The 26,781-nt window shown below is 34.8% G+C and overlaps 1 protein-coding gene across 1 annotated transcript; it reads right to left on the bottom strand.

Moving 5' to 3' along the window:
• Positions 1-22,837: 22,837 nt before the first annotated feature.
• LOC121235498 (protein IQ-DOMAIN 1-like) lies at positions 22,838-25,786 on the bottom strand. Its single transcript, XM_041131848.1, has 6 exons — positions 25,531-25,786; positions 25,171-25,402; positions 24,732-25,046; positions 24,389-24,634; positions 24,025-24,162; positions 22,838-23,906 (listed from the first exon to the last, which is right to left on the bottom strand). The coding sequence occupies exons 2-6, from the start codon at positions 25,249-25,251 to the stop codon at positions 23,082-23,084; spliced, it is 1,605 nt and encodes a 534-aa protein (XP_040987782.1). The 5' UTR covers positions 25,252-25,402; positions 25,531-25,786; the 3' UTR covers positions 22,838-23,081.
• Positions 25,787-26,781: the final 995 nt, after the last annotated feature.

Genomic DNA, 26,781 nt, shown 5'->3' on the forward strand with positions numbered 1-26,781 from the left:
CAGCTGTAGGAGATGTCAATAACTCTTAGGAAAGTATGGCTATGAAGAAATGGTGTTGTTTTTAAAAAAAGAATGGAATGTCCTAATAACTTAATTTTATCTGCAAAGGCTATTGTAAGAGACTACAAAGCAGTGCAGAATTTTGGCAAATTAGACAGTCAAGTGCAAAACAGTGGTGCAAACAATCTAAGGTGGAAAAACCGAATTGTGGATATCTCAAAGTTAATTAGGATGCTTTTTTGGACCAAAAAAGAAAGAGAATGGGAGTTAGTATCGTAATCGGAGATGAGGATGGAAAGGTTTTAGCTATTGTGTGTTTAGAAAGAAAATGTAGAAGAGACAGTCATTGCATAATGTCAAGCATTGAGAATAGCAATGAAGCTGTGTAGAGATCCTAATATCCAGAAAGTAAAATTTGAAAGAGATGCAAAGGAGGTCATCTTGACAGTTTGCAACAAAGAAGAGATGCTGACTTGTTATGGTTCATTAGTAGAAGATGTTATGTTTTATTTCAAGAACAATACACACTGATCAAGACAGTTTGCTAATACAGAGAAAAACATGGTTGCTCATATTTTAGCAAAAAAGACTTTGTTTATAGAAGGAAAAAAGTTTAGATAGAGAACTTCCTAGATTTTATTGTGGGATGCCTAAATAGAGATTTCAATTGTATTATTTGATATACTAATGAAATGCCGAGGTTTTACTCCAAAAAAAAAAAGAAAGTACCTTTTGGTTTTTAATTTTAAGGATGATACTATTCTTCCCAATCTACCGTTTTAATCTTTTAATTTTTTTTTTACTTAGTGCTTAAGAAAGTGTTTTTTAATAATATTATAATTTTTTTAATTTTTTAAAAAATATTTAAAAGTGTTAAAAAATACATATATGAAAAAGCAAAAAATAAAAAATAAAAGAAAAAGCCTACTCTGCTGCCTCTATGTTACCACTCAAGTGTGTCATTCGGGAAATTTTTATTTTTTATTTTTTTTACTTAGTGATTTTAAGTGTGTTGGTATATTTTTTTTATTTTTTAAAAATATTTAAATATATTAAAAAATGTGAAAAAAAATTGAAAAAAAAATAAAAATTCAAAAAGTGTTGTGTGGTCAAACGGAGTGAACTACTCCAAGTGACAGAATAGACCAATACAAAATAAAATAAAATCATATAACTAACAGTAACTTCTAACGATAACTGAAACGATAGTTGAGAGCGGTGACTACGATTCCTAATTTTAATTCCCGAAATCACGTGTCGTTATGTTGGCCAAGTCAAGGAAGAGCGAATTGTCCTTATATTGTTACGACTTCAGCCCCTTGAGCCACCGACACACTTTTCGGGTTTTACACAAAAACATCTCTCGGGTAGCACAATTTCACTCCACAAAACAGAGATTAAACTGAGCCCACCGACACTCAATTTTAGCCACTGCAGTTGTTCATATCCTCCATATCAACCACGTCGCATCCAGCTTCAGCCACTATAGGTCCTAACTGTCTCAAATGATCAAATCATGGGAAGCATCAAGTGGCAGTGCAGCAGTAGAAGGAGAATTAGCAGGTGATAGCAGAAATTCTATAGCCCCCTCGATTTCTTCCTAGCTTTATCTTTCCCCTGATCCTCACCTTTCTCTCTATCTCATGGTGACTGATAGCAGCTCAAAGGAAGTTAGAAGAGTTTCAATTGAAGGAGCCAGTAACAACAGCAAGTGGTAGCAGCATCTGATCAACCAGCGACAACAGCAGTGAAGAAATTAGTTAGGTTCACACACTACAACAGATTTGATCTATTATGACGGTTTGAAACTATCAATACAACCGTTACAAAAAAGCCCTCATAGAAAGTATTTTATGACGGTTTAATGTATAACCGTCATTAATTTTTTTTTGTGACAGTCAAATTTTATCACAGAAAATAACATTCGCACATATAGAATAACATTCAAACGTTTTCCTGACCAATTTACATTCAAACGATAAATATCTAACGCTCTGTATTTTTCATTCGCAACTTTGATTTTTACGTTCAAACATTTGAGCTACGACGTTTGAATGTTGCATTTGCATGTTAATGAGAAATTGTTCGAATGTCAAAGACTTAACGTTCGGATGGTTAATCAGTCTGTTAGAATGTATCTTTTTTAGTCATTTGAACATTAAGAATAAGTTTGACCCTTTTTGGAGTGTATACGTTCGAACGTATTTATCGAATATCGGTGTAATTATGTTCGAACGTTGTTCAAACGTAAAGCCATATTCAAACGTTTTTTCTTTACATTCGAACATACCGATTAGAACTAATTATTTCATAAAATTAAAAGCATACAAATTGTAGCATATTACACCACTAATAACATCATCTGATTAAAATGTTTTATAGAGTTGCAAAATTAGAAAACAAAAGTTTTGAACAATAATAGGTTTATTTCTTCTTTCCTTGCCCAACGTGATCATGCTGCAGTGACATAACATGTTATGCCTGGACCAGCATCTCCCCCTGAACTGGTTCTTGAACTTTAATGCGTATTCTTTCCTCTCGGTCTCTTTGTCACTCTTGCAAACGCGTCTCTAAATCTAACTATCGCGATAAGAGAGCCTCCAACTCATGCTGTCTCGACTTCATCTGCTTCATTTCTTAGCATGCGGCGTCCAAGTTTTTTATAAGATTATTAACTTCTGAAGTTGAGATCATGGAGGATGAACCGACATGCTTGAAAGAATATCTCAAACCTCTTACCAAACTAGACTTGGTCTTGAGGACCTGTGTAAATATGTTCATGTCACTAGGAAAAGATTCCTCAGAGGTTGACTGCATGTCAATCATTTTTTCCTACAATTAGGAAGACAACACACAATAAGTAACATATTAAAATAAATAGTAAGTAAATATAATATCTATTCACATGTTGGCATAATTTATTCACACAAAATGACATCACTTACATAATTATCTTTAGCGATAGGATCAATCTACTTGTGCGCATTAGTCTGAGTAGCATCATAGACATGAATAAGAGAGAAATTTTCAGGGTCATGGCGTTTCTAACAAAGCCACATTAGTAATTTTAAAAATCATGTTAGTACTTAAATAAAGAATATGATAAAAATGATTGAATTTTAACAAGTTATTAATTACCATTTTATCGGCAAGGCGTTATAATGACCTTGAACCGGTGCGATGGTGGATTATCAAAGACGTTCTATTTTGTACATTGATAGAACTTAAGTGTTGTAGGAGAAATTAAAAATGATAAATATAATATATGAAACCAATATAGATGTAAATAAGTTATAGGGGATAAATGTAGAATATCTGATAATTTAGGCTTACAAAAAGATTACAACATTTCCTCCAATCGTCTAACTTCATTTTCTAAAAAGATGACTGAGTAGCCTCTTCCAACTTCTCAAATTTCTTGAAGTGGTCATGACATTGTCCCTTGTGATGTCGAAATAATATAGCCATCAACTCATTCATAGTTCGCACTTCCTCGCTACTGCCAAAATTTAGGTCGGATTCATCCTAAGAAGTGAATTGAGTCAAAAATATGAAACTAAAACATCTCTAAAAAAACTATAATAAACTCACTAGTACACAACTCCGAATGTGATCCTTAACCTCATTCGGAACATCTCACCATGACCGCACATAAAATGACGCATAAGTTCGGACTAGTGTTCTGACATAGGAGGAAAAAGATATCACACTATCATCCACACCCCCAGTTAAGTTATTAGTGATGTTGACCTTGATTTTCTCTGGCCTTCTATTCTTTTCTAGAGGCAGACCACATGTTAAGCCACAACTGCGATGTGACAAAGCATCAGTTAATATATTTAAAACTATTAAAACCAGTCTCTCCAAGTATTCAAATATAATTAATTATCAACAAGAATTTTCTTACTGATAGGTGTGGACTGGTTGTCTGCCTCGTGTATCAACTTGATCAGGAGTGGAGTCCTCAGTTGGGGAGTCCTCAACCGGTTCAGGACTTGATGGAAGAGGTATATTTCTTCGTTGTCGTTTTGGTGGCATCCTTGAAAAGCATTAATATTTTCAATGAACTATATTAGAAAAAATTATGAAAAATGTAAGCAACCGTCACATATATAAATAAAACATTTAACACTTTTATTCTTCATGTAACGCCCTGATCCCGGAAATGTCGGAGTGTTACTTCTTATCACCAAAATTGTATCTCATCGTACAAATATAAACTCTAATTTTATCAATTACTCATAGACCTCATTGTTTTAAACCAACTACTCCAAAATAATTAACTAAGAATATGACAAAGTCTCAAAATAAAAGCCAACTTTCCCAAAGTACTACATCAACAGAGCAAAACAAAACCACTAAAGAAAATTCTCCAATAACAAGTACCCTCTTTCTATTTAATACACTATGCCAAAGGTTTTTAGATGCCATATCAAAACAAAACAGAGTATCGAAACATATTCAAATTATATCTCACATACTGAAAACAAAAGTCAAAGCATCTTTCTAATCAATGCTCAGATTTTCTGATTTTTAATATCGCTCTTTTTCACATTTCCAAGACAGCATGACAAAATAAAGCTCATATCTATACAATGCATGTCAAAAAATATTTTTCCTCTATAGATTTTATGAGTAATGCAAATAAACAACCGATATTTTTTTGTCTAAGTTCTCATTTCATAACAAAACATGCAAAATTTTTAGAAAGTCAACCTCAGTCTAAATAATTCTTGTAAAGCCTGACATAGGAATCTCGCTTAACTGAATTTCTTAACTATTTTGAATCTTTCCACAATTGTGCTGTATGAATGTCAATCGTCACATATACAGAACACTAAGCGTTACTAAACTTCTAAAAGGAGTTGCTAAAACTCTTCATTTACCTAAATTCATATTATGGAAATAGTTTTGATAATTATTTAGACATCAGAAATCTAATATATACTATTATCATTAAAAATATTCTTAACTTATTATAATATAATTGTTTTATCAAATACGGCAAAACAACTTAAATTCATTTCAAAAATTAACTTAATCATATTTAAAACTCATCTCTCTATAAATTATTATTAAAAAAATAATTCTACATATTATCATAAAGTGTGTAAACGCCACGTAATCGCTTTGAAAAAGAGTGAAGTGTACTATTAAAAAATTAATTTATTCATGTGAATTCTATGCTTTATTCATTTTTTTCAAAGCGATTACGTGATAATTGCACAATTCACAGTTGTAAATATATTTTCTTTTATTAAAATGATAAATTAATATTGCCAACATATAATGTAGTAGGAAATCATAAATTTCTTAAGCAATAGTAATTCATAAAAAAATCCTTAATAATACTTATAATAAAAATCATGTAAACTGCTAATCGTATCTAATTTAAACCATCAAAGATTTATTTCTATATAATAGGCTTAAAGTGTTTTAAAATAAAAGATTGAACACTATATACTACCAAACTAATTATAAAATTAATACTAGATAGTTTTATTAAAGTCTTCAAATTTTTTCTATGAAATCAAGATTATGGCTAATATTTTTATCCAAATAAGCGCATGCCTAATTTAACAATACTAAACACAACCCAAATTAAAATAATATGTTATTCTCTTAATACAATAAAATAAAGTTCATTAAAAATCATTAACATAGTTTTTGTAAAATAGAACAAATCCATTTTAAACATCAAGCTCATAAGAAGTCAGCTTATTTAAAAAAAAGATGTTTCAACAGTTTCTAAAATATAAAAACCAATCTACACTTACAATTTACAACTTATTAAAATATTTATATCAAATTAAAATAATGTAAAAAGTGGAAAAATCAATTAGTAAGATATATTCAAATCGAATTTAAAGCATTTAGAATAAAATAAAATCTTATTATTTACTACTGAAAATAGTTATAACAATTATTACTATATAACTAAAATCTTAGATCTTTAAATACTATCTATATAAAATTATAATTTCATGCTAAACGTGACTTACATGAAACATCTTAAATAAATCAAACTCAATATCAAAATAAACATCAAATGGCAAGAAAGCATACTAACTTATAAACTAGATGTAGTAATATAAATATACTTAAAACAATTTCTTTACTATGCTTTACAAATGTTATACGACAAAGTATTAAAAGTGGCTTACTTATACTATTCAACAAATCTGTAGGTAGGAACCAAAAACTAGAAACGGAAATACTTATGAAAATGCAAACAGAATACTAGAAAAAGACAAAACCGTGCGATAAAGTTTGGGCTCATCAAGAGAAATGGCCAGACGACGAAAGTGGTGGCTGGCAAGGTCGATGGTGTACGACGCGGCTGAAGAGCATAGAGAGAGAGAGAGAGAATGAGATAGAAACCAAGAGAAAGAGTCGTGAGAGAAAGACAAGGTGAAAGCGATAAAGGCTTACCATGAAGGGTGGAGGTCGTGCACGGTGGTGCAACCATGGGCAGAGGAGTTGAGCACGGTGTCAGTAGTGGTCAAAAGATCAAATTGTGTCCTGAGCCCTCTTCTATCTACTGCGAATGGCCGTGCGTGGGGACTCTTGGAGCAACGACTAGAGGTTCGAGATAGGGCTCATGGTGACTAGGTGGTTAGGACACGGTGGTTGGGTTGTTATCATGGTATTTATGACGTGAGGCAGCGCCTTGCAAGGTGGTTGAGCATAGGAGAAAAGTTGTGTCTGGTTCGCTGAGGAGGGTCGACACGCAACATCATTGATTCCTTTTTGGTGTGATCTTGTCTAGTTCAGCGGAGGCTGACGAGTGCGTGGGACATGTTCCATTGAGGACACATAGGTGCTGGGCCGTCGGGGCTGACCTGTGGTGGTTGGATGGTGGCATTTCCAGGTGCCTTGAGACTTGGTGCAGAGAAGATAGATAAATAGAGAGAGAGCATCTACAAGGTGAAGTGTATTGAGAAATCGAAATGCCTGGCATCGAAGGAGCGCACAGGAAAAAAAAAAAAAGGAAGGTCGTTACGTGCATGGGGGTAGCGGTTACCATGCAGTTGTCGTGCTTAATGCAGGGAACTTCTTATACGTGGGAGAAACATATGAGTGGAAAGAGAAACGGTTGGGAAAGAAAGTAAAATAAAAAATGACAGTGGAGAAATTGACGTGATCATGGTATTCGGGGAGAGGGATTTTCGAATGAGGGGAACAAACTGGAAATCTAAGAGGAAGGGGGAAGAACTGTTAGGTGAAGGAAAAGAGAACTAGGGAAAAAAAAAATCTTACCTGCCTAAACAACGCAGTTTGGCTCCTCTGCGGGCCTGGGTATTACACTTCATCTCCAAATGTATTTTCCATGCTTGTATCATAATCTCCTTCAATAACATCTTCATAATCTCCTTTCTCATCATCTTCTTCTGCGTCTTCTTCATCGACTTCTTCTAACTCTTCTTCTCCTTCTTTTGATTCTTTTGATTGGTCAAAATCTTCAACTGAATGATCATTTAATACGGATCGGATGGGCCGAGATATACAGGTGGGATGTCATCTCTACATAAAGGGATTAGTTCGAATGTACCAAGGTCAACAAATAAATTAATACCCCCTCCCATCTTCCTGGTAGGCCTCTATAATCAGAGTGTCATCTTCATCTCTACTATAATTGTGATCCATTACCAATCATGCATCATAAATGTTTTAAGAAACAAACTTATGTATGACTCGTCAAGTTATCTCTCAACTATCTTCATTGGCCCCTTTTATTGGATTAATCAAGTAATGGACTTGGGTCACTTGATAAGTCAATACGAACGGATCATTTTCGTACCATTTATATGCAATATTGACACTATGTATCGAAACCTGACCACTGCCTAGATCCCACCAATCACATTTAAAAATATATTTCACATTCTCATCCAGGTATTTCAATCTAATATTGTCACGTATGATACCATAGTAGTCAATATCTTCTGTTCCATGACTTCTCTCGAACAACACACCACAGTTTTGTATCTTTGATTACATTCAGGATCCATAGTATGGAACCTATAACCTTGAACCGTGCATGCAGTGTATCGAAGTGCTCTGCTTGAAAAACCATGTGCCAATGCATGCAATTAAGAAGAAACTGATGTTGTATCATGAGTACATTGTTCCAAAATCTAACAAGTGAAATCTAACAAGTGAAATAGTAACAAAATTATTAAAAGTTACAAAGAATTAAAATGGTTTACAATTATTATATGTTATGGGACATTTAAATGCATACATGTTGAAACCATCCTGAGAATTCTTCTTTGTGTCTCGCCTCTATATTCTCTGCGCCCTTTGTCCTAAGTTTGTTCATGTACTCGTTCTAAAAAGTAAAAAGAATAGATATTTGAACACATTCGATATAGTAATACTTTAATCGAATATGTATTAATTAGAATTGTTCTAAGTGTGAATCGACATACCTGAGATAGTCATCAATCTCTCGACAATTACTTAACACATACCACCGAACTTTTCCTAACTCTCCACCGATTAAGTCGTATCTCGTTTGTACACCCAAGGGTCGTATATTCTGGAAAAACACAGATAGCTCATGAGGACAAGGGACAGCAAAATCAGCATTTCGCTCTTCATGATTAAACATATCTTAACCCTATGAAGATATAGAGATCAAAATGTCAACCATTCATCGTGTATATAAGCATATACTATTGAACCCTCAACTTGGACTTTATTCCCAACAATACGTTTCAATCTACCCAAATATCTTTCAACTGGATACATCCAACAGAACTGCACCGGTCCACCTAACAGTAGCTCTCGAGGTAAATGCATTGCTAAATGGAATATTACCTTAAAAAATGATGATGGAAAGATCTGCTCGAAATTTACATAGCATTATTGCAATGTCCTCTTCCATCTTCCAAAACATATCTTGATTTACTATCCGAGAGTACAAATCCTTAAAAAACATGCATAGTTAAGTTATGCTGACACGTACATTAGAAGTCAGCTTCCCACGAATTCCCATCGATAACAATTTCTGCAAAAATATGTGACAATCATGACTTTTCAATCCACTTATTTTCCATTCATGAAGGGTCACGCATCTACTAAGATTTGAAGCATAACCGTTTGGGAACTTTACACATTGCAACCTTTAGCAAAAGTCTATCCTCTCATTCCTTGTCATTATAAAACATCCATGCGGCATAACCACTATATTGCCTTCCTCCCACAAATGAGGATTATTTTTAATTCTCATTCTCTCAAAATCTTTCCTCATATTAATCGTATCCTTCATTTTTTTGTTAATGCTCATCAATGTTCCTAGTATATTATCACAAATATTCTTCTCTATATGCATTACATCCAAGCTATGTCGCAACATGCATGATGACCAATACGGTAAGTAAAAAACAAATACTCCGCTTTGTCCAATTCAATTCTGCTGAACCTCGTTTTCTCTTGTTCTTTCCCTGACCTTTGCTAAAATTGTTTGCTTCAAATTCCATTAATTGTTCCAATATCTCATCCCCAGACATCTCCTTTGGTGCAATTCTGTCCTCCACTCTCTCATCAAATTTAGCGCATTCCTTTCCTCATTCATGATTTGCTGACAAATACCATCGATGACCCATGAAACACATCTTCTACGAATATTTTAGCTACTCACTTACAGTTTCCTTATTACACGTGGAACACACCAACTTCCATTTAGTACTCCAATCGGAAAGATTGCTATATGCTGGAAAATCATTTATCATCCACAATACTACAACATGCATGTGAAAAGATCTCAACGTGTATGCATCAAAAGTTCAGACGCCTGTTTCTCATAGATCTTCCAACTCTTCAATTAACAAATGCATGAATACATCAATATCATTTCCAGGTGATCTTGGGTTGGGGATAAGCGAAGTTAACATAAATTTTGGTGCTTTCATGCACTTCCATGGTGGAAGATTATATGAAATCAACATTATAGGCCATGTGCTGTAACTTGTACTTATATTACCAAACAGATTGAATTCATCCGTTGTTAGTCCTAGACGCACGTTATGAGTTTCGTTGCCAAAATCTGGATATTTATTATTAAAAGATTGCCATGCAATTGAGTCAACTGTGTGTCTCATATATTTGTCATTCATAACTCATTTCTCCTCGTGCCACCTCATATATTGAGCTGTTTTTTGACATATATATAGCCTTTACAATTTAGATTTCAGCAGATAATAATACAAAATCTTCACTGAAATATTTTTCTTACCCTTCCACCTCAACTCTTCACAATGGGACAAGCCTGTTTTTCCCCAATCTCATTCCAAAACAACACACAATCATTCTTGCATGCATTTATGGACTTGTACTCAAACCCTAAACTCTTTCTCAACTGTTTCACTTCATAAAAACTCTTCGACAATGCAGAACCTTAAGGGTGCACTTCATTAAATAAGTTCAATACCATGTTGATTGCTTTCATCGACATCCTACACAACGACTTAATGTGCAACAGCCACACAATAAACGACATTTTACTATGTTTTGTGCAGCCAGGATAAAACTCATGTTTTACATCTTCCAACATTTTATAGAAATTCTCTAACTCAGTCCCTCGGCCACTTGATGCATCATTATCAATTTTATCCATAAACATCCTAGCTCCAATGTTACCCAACATCTCTTCTATCTCATCCCGCTCATTAGCGTCATATCATTCATTATCGTCATCCATATGCCTCATTTCAATACCATCACCGAACAAAATATCGACAGATTTTTCATATGGCTCACCATGCAATACACATCGAGTATATCCCAAATTCATACAATTCACAAATATATGACTTTTTACTTCATCCAATCCTATAGCGCACAGATTTTTGCACCTTCAACATAGACACTTAATTTAACCGCAACTATTGATAGAGGCCCGAGCAAAATCAATAAATTTTTTAATTCCACGAGCGTACAAAACGTAGTCTTTTCCAAGTCTATCGCCAAGATGCATCCAGCTTTTGTCCATTTCTAAAAAAACTTATGGATTAGTATAATGGCAACTACTTTCACATGTATCATATGTTCCAACTCAATATTTTGATTCCCCATGTTCTTTAAATAAATGTAGTTGGTCTTATCCCATTTAAGATTCTATAATCCATATTGCACAAGTTTCATCACTCTTCTATTCTCCACGTCAGTAGGAATTTCGGTAGCACCTTCCCATAATTCTCTATGGTTGTAGAGAGGGATTGTCACTCTAATCATAAAGATTAGTTATTTGCTTTAAACTTTGTATGTATCATTAATTAGTTATGTGTATTGTTTAATATCATATTAGTTATATTTTTGTATTTGTTTAATCTAATATATATTATACATAAAGTTATCTTTTTAAATGTTAGTATCTTATTATTTCCTATCATTTAATTATGCAATCTTTACATGTCCTATCAAAAATAAATTATGACATAAACACAATATAATCACAAAAGTTACAATAATAAAAAATCACAATATATTCACAAAAAATACGATATATTCACAAAATGATAGGAAATTGTAGAAGTTTATACAAGTCTAGAGGACTACAAGAAATATTGGGAAACGTAAACTTTGTTGGCCGCTAGGATTTGAAGCTGTTAGCAGACATTCAAGAGATCTTAGGAAAGAAAGGATAATGTTTTTAACTATGTTGCACAATACTATATTTTGATGATTATGAAGGATTAAGTTTTGGGACCCTACTTTTGATAGGATAGGAGTGATACCCGATGAGGAAGAGCCAACCCAAACTGAGCAATAGGCGCATAGGCCTCTTCCCTATTGTAGAACCTTACCATTTTGAGAGATGTACATATAAATATTAGTTAGGCGATCAAATGTGTTCGATCAACCTTATTTGGGGTGTATGAACCAAACATTTGGACATGTGTATAATTTCCTAAGAACGAAGTGTCATGTGGATATTGTGAGAATGCAATTATGGTTTTAAAACTTCTGGTACTCATATGTATAGCCTTCAGACTAAACCTTTATTTTCTGCTACAAATTAGATACCTATTTCCTTACACATGCACTTCCTAGTGAATATTGAACGCCTAAACCGATTCGAACATTGGGTGTTGTCGATTGTTAGGCACCTGTGACACCCCTAGCCCTAGCTTGGGATCGGACGGTGATTGAAGCATCGAGACATGTAACTCAAGGCTACATATCTCTCGTTCATGACAATTAAGATGAATGCACCTATAAATCTAGCAATATAGTAATTCGCAACGGATTTTTAACTACATAAGGACGGTGGCAAAATAATAATCATGGTACCGAATGTAAAATTTCTAAAGTTTAAAACTTTCATATGGTACTCCCAAAATAGACAATTATTTTAAATCAACTCCCAAAACAAGGGACCATCCAGAGTATTGTTTTCGTAAGAAGAAACCATAAGTCATTTCCTTTCTTCTTCTTTAATACGGCTTCTTTCTCTTTTCCAAAAAGTAATCCTTATCTCTATTCCTCAGCCTCTTCCTCTCTTCTATGAGTTTTAAGGTCTCGAAAATGAGTCGTTCGACATTCTCTATCCTATCCAAAAGAGAGGGCTCCGATGAGCTCTCATTGGTCTTGGGCACCTCCGTAGTGGTCAGGAGTACTTTGGTTCTCTTGCATTTTGTCATCTAAACCTGTTACAATTTTTATCATTCCAGATAAGGAATGGTAGTAGAAACTATCATAGTGAGATTTCGAGAAATCTTAGCAAGTAAACAGTCAAATACAGTAGATATCACATCCATATATAAGTAAACCACAAATAAATGCAAACCACGATAAATGCATGGACATGAATTTTGACGTAAAAACTTTGACATATGCAATATAGACTTTTTATAAAAACATATTTTCATCTTTTAGACTTCTAAACACATGTTTCTATCATTTGAACTTGGGTTCTTGTTCTTGTCATAACATATTATGCCACACTTTTCATATAATAACATATCATATCATTCTTATCATTTCATGACATTTTCATAGTATGATCATATCACATCATAACATATCATGGCGTATCGTAACATATTATGGCATAACATAACATATCATATCATGGCATATCATAACGTATCATGGTATGTCATATCGTATCATAACATAGAGCTCAAATGTCTTGTTCATTTCATGATTCACATGAATGGATACCACACGGCTCCCCTAAGTCTCGTGTGCTCCTCACTAGTTACCGCATCAACCAACGATCTACTTGATCGAGGTGACTACGTCTTAATATAAACATATTCTTTTACAGCAGTTCGCTTACTTCGCCTTCTCTGTATGACACTCACTAGCTTTCGATGCAACCTCACTCTGATATCCTTTCCATAAGAAACCATTTGAGACCCGTTGACTATACTTTGTCGACCCAGGGGTCTTGTGAAGCCCCTAGATTCTGCTTGGGATTAGACAGACATTCGAAGCATCGAGATATGCAACACAAGGTTACCTACCCCCGTTCATGATATATAAGATATAATATTCCTAACATGCATCTAGCATTATGCAATATTCGCAGCGGATATTTTTTTTCTATAGTAATACTATGCACCAAACTTATAATATCTCAAATAATTAAAACCTAATCCATGCATACTTAACAAAATAAACATCCACAATTTTAGCACATGTCTCAAAAGACTGTAATCTCAAAACAACAGAGACCTGGCTCTATAATTACAATGCCAAAGTATACTATTGGGCTAGTTTGTTGAGTAATTCGTGTAACTCGACTAATGATGCTGAAATACTATCCAAAGTCCTAACTATGGAGGTTGCAAGCTCTGTGTTGCGTCTACGGTGTCTAATCAACCTCCTCCAGTCTCCCAGTGTCTACTCCCTGCTCTGATCCTGACACACCGCCTACCATTCGGGAGAATGGTAGTTGGAACTACCACGGTGAGATTTGATTACAAATCTTAGCAAGTTAACAAGAAACTTTCACACATGTTAATAATGCATGCATGTCAGTAAAAGCATAAATGCATAATCAAAGTCATAAATAAGCATAGCATAACTTGACATATAGCATGACATAAATGACATAACTTGAACTGAAACTCAAACTTAGCTTGACGTGACATGGCATGTACATGAACTTAAAACATAACATGGACTAGCAACATAATATGAACGTGAACTTGAAATATAACATAGATTTGAAACATAGCATGAACGTGAACATACACAATTTGAACATGAACTTGAGCATAACATGAACCTGAGCACAACATAACATAAACGTGAACTTGAAACATAACGTGGACGTGAACATGACATAATATAAACGTGAACTTGAACATAACATGACATAAACATAAACGTGAAACATATTCTTGTCTCATGCGGTTATCATGATTGAGTAATCTTATATCATGGGATTACCATGATTGCATATTCTTATCTCATAAGGTTATCATGATTGACATGAACTTGAAACTTGACATGAACGTAAACTTGAACATAACATGACGTGAAATATGATTTGAACGTGAAATACATGAACTTGGAATCTTATTCAATAGACTTAATCATAAAGTGACCATACAAGTGCTACACGGGTCCCCTTGAGCCGTGTGTCCTTGCCGATTATCGCATTACAACACAGGTGTCTATATCAGCTGTGAATGCGATAATACGTACTTCACAGTTGTTGTGGTCCCACGTATTCTACGTGTCACAATTGCTGTGTCTCATGTAGTATATCCTCCACAGTTGTGGCCCCATACTTCATGATCCACAGTTGTTATGGTCTCATGAATTGTTTGTGCTACACTTGCTGTGTACACATGTAACATAAAGTGTGGCTCTATCGGCATTAGTGTCTGGTGGGCTCCGGTGACCAGCTAGTTAGGCCTCATTCGCAACCTGTTGATTGTACTTCGTCAACTCAAGAAATTTCACACATATTTAGACACTCCAATGTAAACAAAGGAGTTCTACTAGGATATTACCCTATCCTATCGCTTTGGGTCGTGATTGACGTGAATAACTTAACAAGACTGTTCTCGAGATACACAAATTATATTCGAGACAAAATGACATGAATACGAAAAGATAGAAGTCCTGATGAACATAACGTGACGTGAACGTAAGATGACAGACATGACATACTTTGAGACATAAATGTAATAAAAAATATTTCATAACATGGCATACATGTAACAGACAATATTTTGAAACATGGCATAACATGTGACAGTGAATATTATGTGACATAATATACATGTAACAGATAGCATACGTAATGTGACATACTTGCAATAGATAGTAACATGTGATAGAATATATTATATAACAGATAAGATTTTCATGACAGAATAATTCAGATAATAGATAAACATGTGATGACATGGCATGACATATATAACAACATACAAACATAAACTGTAGTTCCTTTATCCATCACATATACACAATAAACTGGTAGTAAGTTAAGAGCTAAGTTATCTCGATCGTCGCGTTTCACGAGAATAAAGCGTGAAACACGAGAAATTATAAGAGAGTATTCTAAAAGTTAGAACTTTAATTACTAACAATTAGAAATATGAAAAGAGACAATTTAGAGTAAAATTATCATTTTACCCTCTACATATGAGAAAATTACTATTTTACCCCTAATTTAAGGATTTCCTAACTCTAAAAATTACCCTAATGTAAATTTTATCCTAAACTCAAATATCAACTCAGAAAAATTTAAAATCATTCACAACTATGAAAAACTCACAATGACCGAAACATTCATAGGTCATTTCTCTTATTTTTGTTGCAATTTCTTCCATCTTCAAAATTCATGATTAAACTAAAATTTTGTAACAAACAACTTCCTATCCTAAGTTTAAAAACACACTTAAAATATCCATTAAGAAAAAGATAATCATCAACACCAAACTTTTTGCAAAAAAATCCAAACTTTTTAACAAAAAATAAACCCTTGAATCACAAGTTTTGACCTTAATAAAAACATATCCAAGAGTTCCAAAAAATCAAATCTTACTTCTAACACATTCATAACATCATCCTAAGATCAACTATGTTTTAAATCATCAAACTAAAGCCACCAAAAATCACAAAACAACAATTAGAGTTTTTGGTTTTTAAACTTAGTCCAAAACAGAAACTTTTCTCTCCACTAACTTTGATCAATCTCTTGATCCTTGGCTAAAAGAGATGTGATCTTCAAACTAAAACATCTCATGGTTTTAAAAAATGTGTCCTAAAGAAGATCCGACCATCAAACTTAAAATCACATTGCTAAAATTCAACAAAGCATGGATCTAACCCAAAAACATCAAATCTTAATTCAAACCTAAATCCTCTTGTATAGAAAAATCAGATATTTAAAAAAAATAATAAATATCTTCAAAATAACATCCTAACATGTATATAAGAGGCTTAGGATCATCATATAAAAATATCAAAACCTTTGGAATAAGATCAAACCACGAAATATTCTAACTTTCACAAAACAAAAACTGTTTTTCCACCTCCAATTTTCAAGTTTGTAAATCCAAGGAAATCTATCGTCAAAAGCTTTATCTATGCAACAAAACCTCAATGAACATTCATAAACACATGCTAAAAATATTATAAAATTTTCGGACCAAGATATGTCCATTAGTTTGGTCAAAAATTTCAAAACATATCATACTCTCCAGTTTCACGCCCAGAATGACCTTTCTATGGTTAAAAATACTTTTGACCGATCAAATGAGCATGAAATGAGACTAATAAGATATCCAAGAAAACTAGACTCAAAGATGAACAAATTTTTGATAATTCATTGTGAGAAAATACTTACAAAGGGTCAAAAATGGCTACGCAAAAAGACCCATAAATCTACCTGAGAGAGCACTTTTTGTTTTCTCTCTAAGAACAGGGGGAATAAGTGATAAAATGAGAGAAGTGTGTCCTGCACGACTTTAGACTCCTGGAGGGGGAAGTCATGGGCTTGAAAGACCCTTGATTGGAGTTGGCTATATGACATAAAGTGGAGAGTAATGAGGACAAAGGACTGCCTGCAGCAATTGTGAGAGATGGAGGTTGATGGAGTGGACTTCTCCTTAACATCAAGGTACTAATGGGTGCAGCCATTGGCAGTGGATGATCTACCATGTGAGGGAGAAAACTTCTTCAAGAAGCTTTGTCAAGGTGGCCGAATTCGTGGGCCTTGGTGGGCCCCAATCAAGTTGCTTCAATTTGAAATTTAAAGGGGGTTTGGTTAGGGTTTGAGATGCTATTAAGCCCAAAACTAATTTTTCTTGACCCAATCAAAATTTCAAAATTTAAAAGGTTGAATAATGATATCATAACAAGGATTTGATTAATTAATAGCATGTGGAAGTGATTTAATCAAGTGATTAAACACAATACTAGAAATCGGATTAAAAATGATTTGGAGACCAACTTTAGGGTCTGGGGAAACCGTTTAGGGTTTTGGTTTCAATCAAGTTTTTGGGGTGTCAATTGGATTCCAAACATTTAGGATTTTCCTAGGGTTGAAACCCTATTTGGTCTGGCACAATTTTGTTGATCAAATGAAATAAATTTTTGCTTAGGTAGCATGATCTCACACCTTAACTTCCTTCACAAATCCATCTAATGGTTCCTCTTTGTGCCAAGTGTCTAATACCATTCACTATGGGTGGCTAAGATCTTATCAAGTGTCTAAATAAAACTTCTCTAACCTAATTTGGACATTCTACACTGTGATTTTGAAAACACTGCATTGGGTCCACTTATCAAGGTTATTATCACTCCAAAAAAATACATAATAACCTTAGTACTAAAAAATTATAAATATTTATATTAACCTATAGTAAAAATTGTTTACTGAAATTCAACCTTGAAGTGCCCTTAAAAATAATTTCACAATTTCGAACAGTCGTTTCATCCGAAATTATGAAAATTGGCTATTGCGCCTTAAAATCCTAAATAATCAACTGAGTCTAATGGAGTAGACCAAAACACATTCTAACACTTCTAACTACCTCAAATAATTAAACTCATATTTTTAGCATCATAGTGAGTGATAACACTGATTATGTTGACAGACTAAAACCTACGCGATTGGTCGATTCGTAAAAACTTATGGGATTTTCACAAGATTCCTAAAGTCAATAGAAATTCTACCAGTAAATTTTTAGTGGGCTGTTACAAGTCTCCACTATATTTTAAACACTTCAGAATGGACAAGGAGTTTCACTACGGCATTTTTCCGTTCTAACACTTGGGGTCGTGATAAAACGTACTTTGACTCTTTTCTTTTTAAAAACATAGACTTCCATGCATGAGACATGAACACATGACGTTACACTTTACCATACTTATGCAATATGTAAAACCCGAAATATATATGATCCAATCCTCAATGTACATCTCACAATATGGCTTGAAAATATTAGAACATGTAATCATATGATGAATACATGAAAACATGAAAACATAATTGAATCACACTTACCCCAATCCCAAAATAGATTCGGATTCCTTAATATGGCCTTGGTCGAAACATACAAGTCCTCCAAACATGGATTGTCACCATCACAACACATATTCTCATACTTTTACAAATTCATATATCAAAGCAAGCATGCATAGCGAATATACATGTCAAAATCGAAACCCTCATCATGGCATCTCATCTTTTTATCAAAACTGAATATATATACCGTAATGTAGCAAGACTCAAAAAATGATAAACAAATAAGAGTTCACAAAATATATACAAGTGCTATAAAAAGTAAGTTGGAAGTTTACTTACAAAAATCAGAAGTATAAAATAGCAAAAATCTGAAAAGTACATGCAAGACATATTAGAAAACAACTAGAGAAACCCTAGCCTTCGAAATAAGAGTGGATGTGTGTGTATCTAGGTTTTTCGAAAAATGCTTCCCCACGAAAACCTTAAGAGTCTGAAACTCTTGAGGGCAAGAAAACCCCAACCTTTCTTCTAAGTGGTGGCCATGGCCTTCAATCCCTCCACACTTTGTGTTCAAGAGCTTGAAACAAAAATGACATTTTCGGGTTCTTCCTTCTCTTGAAGTAAAACTCTAATTTCTAAAGTGAAATATGTGTACATATGAGAAAACCCTAAAACCAAAACTTGTTGGTGTTATTTTCTCTTTTGGCCGTGTGTGTAGGTGAAAGAAATGATGGAATGGTTCTTACCTCCTTGTATTCTCCCTCTAGCTGGATTATTGTAGAAGTATTCTTCAAGGTTTTTGAAATGGTGAAGAGAATAGTGGTGTTTGGTTGGTGAGAAAGTGTGAAAATATGTAAGAACTTTAGAGAGAAAATGGTGGTAGCCGAAAATCCTTAGAGACAAGATTGAAAACTTGAGCAAAATACTTCCCCTAATTTTGACAATACCCTTTTATAGAGCTCTCCATCCCTTCTTGAACTGCCATAGACTCATGCATGCATGCCACTTGGCATCTCAAGCAATAGGGTATCTTCATCTTCCCTAGGATGACCTTGGAAAACCAAAGGCCTCCCTCACATGTGGCGTGTGGCCTCCATCCACCAAAACCCTCTCTTGCTTCATTTTTCCATTGTGTCATTCCCCACTTGTCTACGTTCAATGTATTTAGTGGCAAAAGGGTCAAAGTACAAAACTCAATCCTCCTTGGAACTCCACCTCACGTGCATGGTTGCCATGTGGTAAGTGAGTGTGTGTTTTCCATGTGTTGGCCGAAACCCTAGCTTTTCCCTAGGTGAATGTAGAGAACTCGGGAAACACAAAGGGCACTTAGGTCAGAAGGAGTAGTGTGCGTAAGAGATGGGGGACAAGAATAGGAAGAAAAGAGGGTTCTAAGAATACTAGTAGTGGAATCAACTTAGCTAAATTTTAGCTAGGTTACATAAAAACTAACTACAACAGACTCAATATATCTACAATATTTTTAACCAAACTTATTTTCACTGGCCAAATTTGGTTAGCCCAAGTTACTAACCAAATCTTATTTTAGGCATAAGAAATTACTCTTCCCACCTATATTCATCGCGCGGAGCCACCAATACTCGAGGAAAAGGGAAACCCAAAACCACAAAGCTCCACAACACAACTCTAGAAAAATCATAAACTCAATCTAGCAGCCATAGCCAAGACGAGCCCAAATTCAAGCTTTTGCCACTATAGCCGACGAAGGCCTCATGATAAGCTACTCTGTCGTCGCCTCTTTTTTTTTTTTTTTCTCTTTCTCGGTTCTTTTTTCCAAAAAATTGAATTCTCTTGTGGTTTTTGATTTGGAGTTTTTTTTTTATTATTATTATTATTATTTGATTTGTTCATTCCATGTGATTGTCATAAGGTTTAGGAGATTTTTTGAAATTTTCTTGATTGAACCATGAGATTCGGTGTTGATGGGAATGGGTGTTGATGGGGTTAGATAGAGAAAAGAATCCCCTGTTATGGTTCAAGCAAATCTGTGAAAGATTTTGGTGGGTTCCCATTGAGCGAGGAAGTCAATCGTTTTGTGTTAGGAAATTCTGTCTGCAGTGCTTCCAAAACTGAGTATTGTAGTTGCGTCTTGTCCATAATCTTACAAACATCAAAGAGTTTGCAGAGAATCGAGAGCAAAAAGAAGGGATTGATATTGTTGGTGTTTGTATTTTTCCTTTTTCCATCTTGTCCGATATCTATACTCGTTGTTGGTGGAATGATTGTGTTGCATTTCTTTGGAGTTTGTTGAAGAATAATAATCTGGTACTAGGAAATTACAATGGGAAGAAGCCCCATTGACCTTTTCTGGTAAATTCATTACCATTTACCATTCTTTCTACTCCACGATCAAGTTTGACATATATTCCATCACCATCTCTTATGAACTTCGGTTGAATATGCTTCCATGTCACTAGATAACGAGTCTTCAACAAATAGATATCAAATGAAAATTTACATCTTACTTTGGCTTATTATGGTTACCTCAGAAGTTCCTAAAACAATATTTTTTTGGTAACTATCCATCGAGAGAAAATGAAAAAAAAAAAAAAAAAAAAAGTGTCACAGAAACACTTGACTTGAAGTGAATGAAATTGTTGAGGAAATGTTATGTTTTATAGTGAAAAAATATAACTATTGGAAAAATATAACCGTTAGAAAAATATATCCGTTCGATAAATATAATTGTTAAAAATATAGCCGTTGGACAAAAAAGGCTAAAAATATGTATACATTGGAAAAATATGACCGTTAAAAAAATGACCGTTGAGAAAATATATCAGTTGCAACAATATGACCGTTGTAAAAAAAAAAAAAGCATTTAAAAATTATATCCGTTGGAATAATATGAATATTAGAAAATTAATGTGTATTTTGTTAATAACAAATAAATATTTAAATTACAATTAGAATTAAAATAAATGAAAATGTCAAAATCAATATTTTAATAGAATAGTGATAGATTTAAAAAGTTTGTTATTTGGTATTGTTGAAAAGTGACTAGCTAAAATTATAAAAGTGAATTTCTTAATCAAATTTTGGCCAAACTTTGTAAAGTATGATAAATTTGTCTTGGGTATCATTGCTCTTTTTTGTAAAATATCTCATAAAAATATTATTATTTTATAAAAATGTCCTTGTGAAATATGTTGCGTGGGTATATTGTTATGATGAAATATTGAACTTTTTGAAAAATTCTACTTATCAACTCTTGCACTACATATCAACATGTAATTTGTTATTTTTATTCTTCTATTTAAATACACATGTATTGATATATAAATATATATTTAAATAAAAATAATAAATTACATATTGATGTACGGTGTTAGGATAATAAGAGCATTTCTTATAGCAAACAAAACTTTATATAGCCAACAGAAATCATTTTTTTTTTTTTGATACATCAACAGAAATCATATTTTTTTTTTATACACCAACAGAAATCAATTCTTAGAACCGCTTTTACCATCAAATTCTGATGTCTTTTACCTAACTTACCAACAGGAAATTTTACTTTTGGCGCCATTTTCACTGCATGCTTGTACTACCAGTCCTAAAAGAGACTATGAACTTGACTGAGGTTACGAATGCAAACGATGTTTGTTTTTTGAGAAAGTCTATTATGCTGTTCTATTATTGTCGTTCAATTTGACCTTTGGTCAAATTTTTTTTTTTTTTTACTGGTTAAAGAAATCATTTTAAATGTATTAATGTATTTTTTTTTATTTTTTAAAAATATTTAAATATATTAAAAAAATATGAAAATAAAATAAAAAATAAAAAATAAAATTACTGGACAGCACGCTCAACGATAAGAGAGAAACGGTATATTAAGTTATTAACCCCACTCTTGTTTTTTTTTTTTTTTTTTTTCAGTAAATTCTCATCATTTGATTGGAATTGGTAAAAGCGGATACAACATTCTTTCCAGGCCATCATGAAATTTCTCAATTTCCAATGGATGTTATGCGAGTTATAATTCCAGTCTTCAGGGGCCAGCCAATGCCAGAGGTCGCTTTTAACGCTCAGACTGGGTTGTCCGAAGAAAAGGGCATCCGAGGTGATAATCAATTTCACGATCATGAGTTTTTGTGAAGAAAGGACATACGAATCAGTGAGCATTTCTGTTTCCAATCTATCACGACAGAAAGCAAAAGATGAGGGGGAAAGATTTGACTGCTTGCAAGTGCAAAAATACTAAATTGTTAACCGAAGTTCAGGATTGCTCTCGTGGTTGGGGCCATTTGTGGTTCTTTTTAGCTGCAAATCAACATGCAAACTGCCATTTGTGGTTAAACACGAGCGTTTACATGTAAAGGCATCAACAGCACAAAGTTAAAAGGAGTTCCTCTTACAACACAGTCTACAAAGTACCTGAATTTTATCTTCAACTTCAAACAACAAGATGAAAGGAAAAGTTAAAAGAAGAAAGGCAAATGAAAATACCACTCACTTACTACATGAGATCACAGCTTCATCCGGATCTCCAACCAAATCTCTCGTACTTTCAAATTAAAGTGAAAACGTTGAAGTTTCTGGAGCCTATGCTAAGGGAATTCGATGAGAAATTCTTGCAAGTTATTGGTCGTAGCCTAAAATCAATATCTGCCATCAATCATCTCAACCATCTTCTGAGATCACTGGTTGAAGATGGAGAAATCTCACCCCCACCAAGGCTATCAGTGCAGCAAGATGAATAGTTGGACCGTTGCTCCAACCCAAAATGTGCTGCATTGACACTCTTAAAGCTTGGGCTCCTCAGATTCTGCCCAAAACCTCCATACCCAACTCCCATACCTAAAGGGTCTGGCACCGGAAAAGAAAGCCGTTTCTTGGCCGACCCGACACGCTCCCTCTCTGGCGTTAAGGGCCTTTGCCTTGGTGCACTTTGAGATCGCACCCGTGCCTTGGCAGACTCTGTTGCAGCCATGTAATTTGGCAATGCAGCACCACCACTGCTGCTAGTACTAGTCCCACCGCCCCTCCCATTTTGTTGCACACTACCATTGTAACAATAGTTGGATCTCAAGCTTGGTGTTTGTGATGTATGGAAGGTTTTATCTTCTCTGGAGCAACGAGGGCTGGCCGACCTAACTTGTATAGGCCGGGTTTTCGAAGGTGAAGGAGTAATAGGGGATTGGTGAGTGTGTACGTTTTGGTGGCTTCTATGGAGAGGTGAACTGGGTCTTAGTTGCTGCTGCTGCTGTTGCTGTTGCTGATGCTGATTTTGATTTTGAGTTGGTCTCCGGAAATTAGAAGCCAGATATGAGTAAGGCTGGGAGGTATCCATCTCCACGGTTTTGATGGCGTCTCTCTGGTCAGTTGAGGCTCTTCCCCTGGTGTCCCATGGCTTCGTGGCCATCCAACGGTCGAGCCATTTGGGTCTCTCCTCAATCTCGTCTTCATTGCCAATCGACGGGCTCCTTCCAGTTCTCCAAATCTATGAAATGGTTCAGCAAAGTAGGACAATTTAGATCATGGATATAACAACTAACAAGAGTGGAACAAAATGGGGGCACTGACTGAAACAGAGTTTGCGACAGAGTAGGGGATGAAACCTGTTGAGAGAAGGCGTGAGACAAGGTCTTTTCACGCTTCATTGTAGCTTCTTTTCTATGCTGCAACATGGCTTTCACTTCTTCCACAGTGTGCGGACGTTCATCCCAATCATCTGCAATGCTACTTCCTTCCCTTGACTTTGAAATAACAACAATTCACATTAAAATACTTCCATCTATGGAGCCAAACAGCGTCAAAACCACAAAATAGTAAAGGTTTCTGTTTGAATACTTTGATTGACATTTTTGGAATAGTGAAAAGGACTTCGGCTTTTACTGTTTAACTATCATTCGGCTTCTAAAAGCAAGAAAAGAACTTCCAAAACATACTTTAAAGTTGACATCGGAACAAGAATGAACTTACCATTGATTTCCTTTCTAAAATGTCTTGAATATACCGCGACTCCCAAACGCTATTTGTGTCACTAAATGCGGATTTTCTGCTGCCTTCATGAGAGTGCCTCATACGCTGGTCAAGTACCCTGGCCTGTACCCGAACCAAGGCTTGCATGCATCTGAGGGTCATCTTCGCTTGCTTTCTAACATTATGACCTCTCACTAAAGCTTGCAACTTCACTAGCCCTTTAAGCGCACGCAGTGCTCTCCTCGCCTGCACAAACACACAGTCACGCGCGCACATAGTGGCATAGTTTAAACCCTTTGTTCTTGCGAAATGATATAGGATCTTAGATCTGTATTTGGCTTACCAAATACCCCCTAAAAGCAGTCTGAATTACAATAGCTGCATAGAGTTCTCTAGCATAATTAGCAGGCCTGGTAAGCCGAGCCACCTCCACCGCCGCCTGCGCAGTTGCCATTGCAGCCTCGGCAGTGGCCACCGCCACCGCAAGCGCATGCTTTCGCTCCACATCCGCTTTCGTTGACGGCTCATTGTTCGTAGATGCAGAAGCGGAGCCACCAAAACCGGCGGCAGGAGGAGGCGTGGCCTTTGGTGGTGTTTGCTGCGTCACAGTTTCCTGGTTTGTGGGCTTCCTGAATATCCACCTTCGCTTCTCTCTTTTCTGCGTTAAAAAACGGCAGACACGATCACTTTGATTTCATGACTTGCTTATTTCGGGGAAACAACTCAAGAAACGAAAGAACATTAACGTTTTTGAACAAAAATAGAGATTACAGTTAACAGACCTTATCTTCATCCTCTTTAGTAGGAGATCTGAAAGCTCTTTTGACAGCAGTCAACCATGAACTACCTCCCCTCTTCCCCATCAAACAAATGAGGTAAATCTAAGCTGCATTTACAGCTAATTATCCGCTAAAATAGATGACGAAACGAAGACCCAGATGGATCAAAGAACTTCGACGGTAAAGATGTTGAGGTCTGTTTTTGTACCATTGTGCTCACTGCTCGCCTCTTTAACTGTGCATGTGATTTAGCAAGAGAGAGACAGAAGGAGACACAGAAGTTTAATATTCTGAAAGCTTTAATTAGAAAGAAAAAAAAAATGGGGGACGAAAGAGGGTGAAAGAGGAGAGTCTTGACTCAACTGTTGTGGAAAGCCGGGAAAGAATCTATCGCATCTGCTTGCTACATCCTGGTCCCTCAATGCACCGGGAAAGAGTTGAGGGAGGAAAGTGAAATGGGGTGTCAGAGAGGACGATAATAACAGCTTTGGTTATGAATAGAAACTATATTTTAAGATAAGACGCGAGAAAAGAGGGGTGTGAGATATGGAGGAGGTTGGGTTCAATTATCAAAAGCCAGCGGGAGGAGCACGTTGGGAGGCACAACTCACAAGCACTAGGACCAAAACTCCAAAGGTGCTTTTAAAAGATGCAAAGCCCCCTCTCTTTCTCTCTCTTTTTTTTTTTTTTTTTTTTTTAAAACATATCTTTATCCTAGCTTCTCTCTTTCATTCAGACACAACTGGACAACCCTCGTGCTGTCACGTGGTGTCAGCAAACAGATACATCCTGTGCATGATGGACCATAGTGGTCCTCCTTTCACTGGGAGTCTATTCAGCACATTCTAGCCAAATCAGTTGGTGTATCATCCATCTAGTTAGAGTGTCAATAGAATGTCAAATCGTATTAACATATCATATTCATAACATATCAAACTATATATGTATTATATTATGACTCAACTCGAAAACAATTAATTAAATCTATGGAATCAAAATCTCAAATCTTAACACGATCTATTAACATAATAGATTGATATAACACAATCCGTTTTAATCCGTTAGTAACTCATTTATGTAAATGTGTTGAATAGATCTAAAATTAACTCGTTTGACCTTATTAAGTTTAGCATAATTTTATATAAATATTAAAGTCACAATATCTATAAAAAATATAAAACTAACTACAAGTTTAAAATTACAATTTAGATAATAAAAATATCAAAATTAAATCTCAACAATTTTATTTTTAGGTATAGGGTATAATTTTAATTTTAACTTTCTTAACAGGTTATAAAAAGTTGACTCATTGAGTAATTGTGTCTTAACGGGTCAATCCGTTTTGATCTGAACCTATTAAAATTTAAACCAAAGCCACTATTATTATGTCATGTTCGTGTTGGATTAAGGAGTTGTGTCACATATTGTCACATTTAATCTAACTACATCTATATATATTAATATGAACATCCTGAAAATAAATAAATATAATATAAAACGGGAATTAAAAAAATCAGACCCTCCAAAATTCCTTAAATTATTCATAATTACTATTTGCAATATTTTTTATTTTTATAAAATAAAATAAAATGGTTATTGGCCGGAGGAGAGGCC

This window comes from Juglans microcarpa x Juglans regia, chromosome 1D, assembly GCF_004785595.1.
Source record: "Juglans microcarpa x Juglans regia isolate MS1-56 chromosome 1D, Jm3101_v1.0, whole genome shotgun sequence".
In the NCBI taxonomy this organism is placed as follows: Eukaryota; Viridiplantae; Streptophyta; class Magnoliopsida; order Fagales; family Juglandaceae; genus Juglans; species Juglans microcarpa x Juglans regia.